The sequence below is a fragment of the Phalangium opilio genome, unplaced genomic scaffold, assembly GCF_054372755.1.
Source record: "Phalangium opilio isolate 3A_F unplaced genomic scaffold, DU_Popi_V2 ptg000060l_1, whole genome shotgun sequence".
Taxonomy (NCBI): domain Eukaryota; kingdom Metazoa; phylum Arthropoda; class Arachnida; order Opiliones; family Phalangiidae; genus Phalangium; species Phalangium opilio.
The window spans coordinates 8,573,351-8,577,727 of NW_028324177.1; the positions used below are offsets into that span (position 1 = coordinate 8,573,351).

The following is a 4,377-nucleotide window of genomic DNA, read 5'->3' on the forward strand; positions in this document are numbered from 1 at the left end:
TTGGCGGATACTGTGAGGATATTTGTTTTCTAAATTATATAACGAATTATCCTATAATTTGTCAAATTTTATTTTTTTGATTTATTATTTATTGCAAATGGTCATGGAAATTTGTGGAATTTAGAGAAAATCTGGAAAAGTCAGGAAACATCATTCCAAAAATTTTGCACTAATCCTATTAAAGTTACGGTTTTTACGCGTCTTACCAAAAGGTTATAAAGATACGTTCCGTAAGTTTGTCACTGGTTCGTGAGAGCTTGTCACGAAGTGATTGAAGTAGGTCGTAGGTTCTCGTAAAGCGCCGCCCGGTCAGGCGCTGTCAAAGGCTTAGTAATGCGGACTAAATAGGGAGATGAAAGTCCCGCAAAATTAACCGTGTGTAGTGAATTCTCGCGTTGTCGTTTTCGAACTAGCTCGAGCTGTTAGTCTCTAGCCGTTACGAAGTGTAGGAAGTGTCATACTTATGAAGCATATCTTATAAACTTATCACCTTAAGAAGAATATTTTTGTTTCTTTGTTCAATAAATAATTCGTTTTTAAATGTTTTATTTTAATTTTACTTTTCTTTATAGGGCAATGGCCAACAAGGAAATAAGAGAAGCTCTTTCTTCGGAACCAAGTTTCGTCAATTCCAATTTGCAAATGTTGAAACGTCAATTAGCCCAATAGAATCGTTCAGTCGACGAGTACGGAAGAAACACATAAGAACTTCATTTTAATATTTTTATTTTCGTAGTTTTTTGAGTAAAAGATCTGCCCTCAACGAAACTAAACGCCAGTTAGTAATGACAGCTTTTAAATCTATGTATAGTAAGCGTGAACCCAAAGGGGGCTAGCGAAATGACCTTACCTCCCCCGCTTCTTAACTTTAACTGCGCGTGCGCTTCAGGGTTGCTGGTAATTTGTGACTATAGCCTCTGAGGGTTTAAAACCGAATGATAGTTACTGAATCTAACGGAATTCTACAATCATTACAACAGCCTTGTCGTAGGCAGCGGTTGAATCGCGCGCGTCGCGAATGAATAGCAAGCCCGGCCCGTCCCGTCCCGACCTGACACACGTGCGTTGGATTTTTTTCCCATAACATCAGTGAATTGAATTGATATATGCTTTAGTGTCTTGCATAATTATTACTTTCTTTTAATAATAGTTCGTCAAAACGTCATATTTGTTCATAGAAGCTTATATTAAAATTATCTTTCATTTGAATCTTGAATTAAAGGAGAATCAAGTCTGTCCCGTTCTGAATTTTAAAAATAAAAGCCCGGTCTGGCACCTTAACTTACAAAATCTTTAAATTTGAAAATTAAGGAACCGGGCCGCGCGGGGCTCTGCTGGCAAGTTCACCCATACATACATTTTTTAATGAACAACCGACCCTGCTAAAACCACCGCGTTTAAAAGTTCATGAATTTTAGGTATTTTCTAACAGCCAATGTCATAAAGTTATTTCTTTCGTCATTTATAGAGGATATAGTCCAAATTAGGGCTCGTGTTTTTACCAGAGTGCAGACTTTGTGTGCAAAAAGTGATATGTTCCATAAGTATTACACTACGTATACTTCGCAATGCCAGAGACTTACATAGAACACGCGCTAACAAAAGTATATAGATATATAAACAAAAAGTAGACTTCGTTGACAACAGGCTGTCGCCGTGTAATACGAGAAGCCCTCCTTTATCTCAGAATAGTGTCGACCCCCTTCTGCGCGTGATTTTCCTTCAGTTCATTCTCGACCGTGGCACGTAAAGGGTACGAGCCTTGAATAGACTCATAAAGTAGCAGATGCTATCTGTAGTACCAAGAATTAATGTTTGAATCATCAGCATCCTGTACTACTCTCTACAAACTTACGACGTCAAGAAGCTCTTCCCTGATTGGTAAGTTCGTGTAGGGGTTGAGAGGAGGGTAGTTTGGTTCTCAGTTTACATGTCGTCTACAGCCAAAGAATGGTTAATGAAGTGTACTTTTTATAGGTATGCTATCGATTGGGCGTGTTATCAAAACAGCATTGTCCAAAACGGCATTTTCATAAACGCGTTTGCCATTATAGCCATTTCTCGTTTTAGCGCATTTTGATTACAGCGTTTATATCTTGAGCGTACGAAAGTACGCCTTTTCCAAAATATTGTTGTTTATCTTCATTAACTTCCCAAAATAATATGCCTTTTCCAAAAAATTATATTTTATATTTACTTCCGATATAACATTACTCCTTTTTGCATAATATTATTCTTTGTCCTATATACTTAATATAATAGATATTTCCCTTCCTCTCAATCACAGTTTGGGCGGAAACAGCAACCGCTGTTTTGGGAAGTAGCGCTGTATTGAGAAACGCGGAAACAGCAACCGCGGTTTTCCTTCCACGCGGTTTTGCAAACCGCTGTTTTAGGAACCGCTTTATTCCAAAACGCTCTTTTGAAAACCGCTCAACTACCCGTGAACCCTTTTTATATCCATATACTTTTGATGTTACGAACTTGATGTGTATAAGGAAAGTTCAATTTGGGATTGTGATTTATATTAAGTATAAGCCAGGGGTGTTTTCGGGTACCCGTCTTCGGGTCCGGGTCGGGAAAAAAAGCAACGAAACGCGCTGTGAGTGACGAATTTAACGAAGAAATTCTTCCAACTGAAAAGGAGATTTTCGATTAACTATCTGGTGATGAAGGTAAAGAAAGCGATTCTGAAATGATGGAAAACAAACAAGGTACTGAAGATGATGAAATGGGCGAAAACAGAGAAAGTACAGAAGATTCTGAATTGACAGAAAACTTTACTGATAGAAACTCTTCAGCAAGTATAAAAACACGTAAATCATTCATTTGGAAGTATTTTGAAGTTCGTGAGGATGGAGATGGTGCTGAATGCAATATTTGCCATTCCATCATTAAGACAAAGTTTGGAAATACCTCGAGTATGAGAAAGCATGTTCAGAGTAAACACCATGTCGACTTCAAAAGAATGACTTCTGAAGAAAAATCTTTCGACCTAAAGCGTCAAATGGAAATAGACGAATATACATCAGTGCTGACATTGTATTCAGCAAATTACCCAAAGGCAGTTGCTATTACTGAAGCAAATGGTCAGATGATGGCACTTGATTACCAGCCATATAGTATTGTGGAGGACATTGGCTTCCAGAAAGTCCTAAACGTATGCGACCCAAGGTATAACATACCATCAAGAACCACGTTCTCAAGGACCATTATTCCAAATATCTACTCGATGATGATGAATTCCATTAAGCAAGATCTTAATGCAGCTATTGAAGGAGTGGAGTCCCTTTCATTCACCAACAGATTTTTGGAAGTCCAAGACTATGGACAGCTACTTATGCCTAACTTGCCACTTTGTAAAGAAAAAATTCAACCTAGAAGTATACACATTGGCTTGTATGCAATTTTTGGATCGACACTCGGCCATCAACATAAGACTCGCCATTCAGGAGTACCTGCAAAACATGTTCCCAGTTGCGAAACTTCAAAATACTCCAATTTTCAATGTCACAGACAATGAACCTAACATCACAAAAGCAATCACCAATTCTCTTTGGATCCACATTACCAGTTTTTGCCATACCTTCCAACTTGTGGTCGCAGATGCAATGGATATATTTATTGCCAGCGGATGCGTCTTTAATTGGCTAAATTTCGTTAAATCGTAGGACATTTCAAGCATAGCGATCATTCAGACAAGCCCTTGGACCAAGTCCAACGTGATGTTTTCAAAATCCCTATCTAGTAAGCCAGAAAAATGGATTCAAAATTGTAAAACAAGTTGGGATAGTGATATTCTTGTTTTGAGTCGCATATACAAGTCAAGGCAGACACTTAATAAAGTGCTACCTAACATTCCTGGCCGTGAAAGTTTGAATAGCAGCGAAAGGTATGTAATTACGGAGCTAGTGGATAATTTAGAGCCATTTGAAGTTGCCACACGAGATTTACAAACTGAAAACTACTCAACTATGAACCTTGTATTTCCTGCTCTCCATTTCATTAAAAAGGAACTAGTCAAGAGGAGCTCTGAATCACAGTTCTTAGAAGAGAGCCTTGCTAAGGCTTTTTTTAAAGATTTCAATATCGGATTCGGAACTACAGGAAGGAAAAGCTGTACATCATCACTATGGTTTTGAATCCCAGAATTAAGCTCCATAAGTATGAGGAAAAACAATTTGCCGCTATAATGTTAAAAAATGAGTTTATGACAAACGAAACAATGGATTCTGAGAAATTAACATAGGAAACTATTCCGATAAAGACCAATGAAAATGGGAATTAGGAAAACTATTCAAGCAAGTAAAACATCAAGACCCAAGGATTCTGTTTGCAAGCGACCAGGTAATATTTAGCTAGAGGAGCCACAAGAAG

The 4,377-nt window shown here is 38.0% G+C and overlaps 1 protein-coding gene across 1 annotated transcript; it reads left to right on the forward strand.

The window, feature by feature from the left end:
• Nucleotides 1-1,811: 1,811 nt before the first annotated feature.
• Nucleotides 1,812-4,142, forward strand: LOC149667050 (zinc finger BED domain-containing protein 4-like). Its single transcript, XM_089841678.1, has 4 exons — nt 1,812-1,881; nt 2,676-3,174; nt 3,254-3,599; nt 3,672-4,142. The coding sequence occupies exons 1-4, from the start codon at nt 1,812-1,814 to the stop codon at nt 4,140-4,142; spliced, it is 1,386 nt and encodes a 461-aa protein (XP_089697804.1).
• The last annotated feature ends 235 nt before the right edge of the window (nt 4,143-4,377 follow it).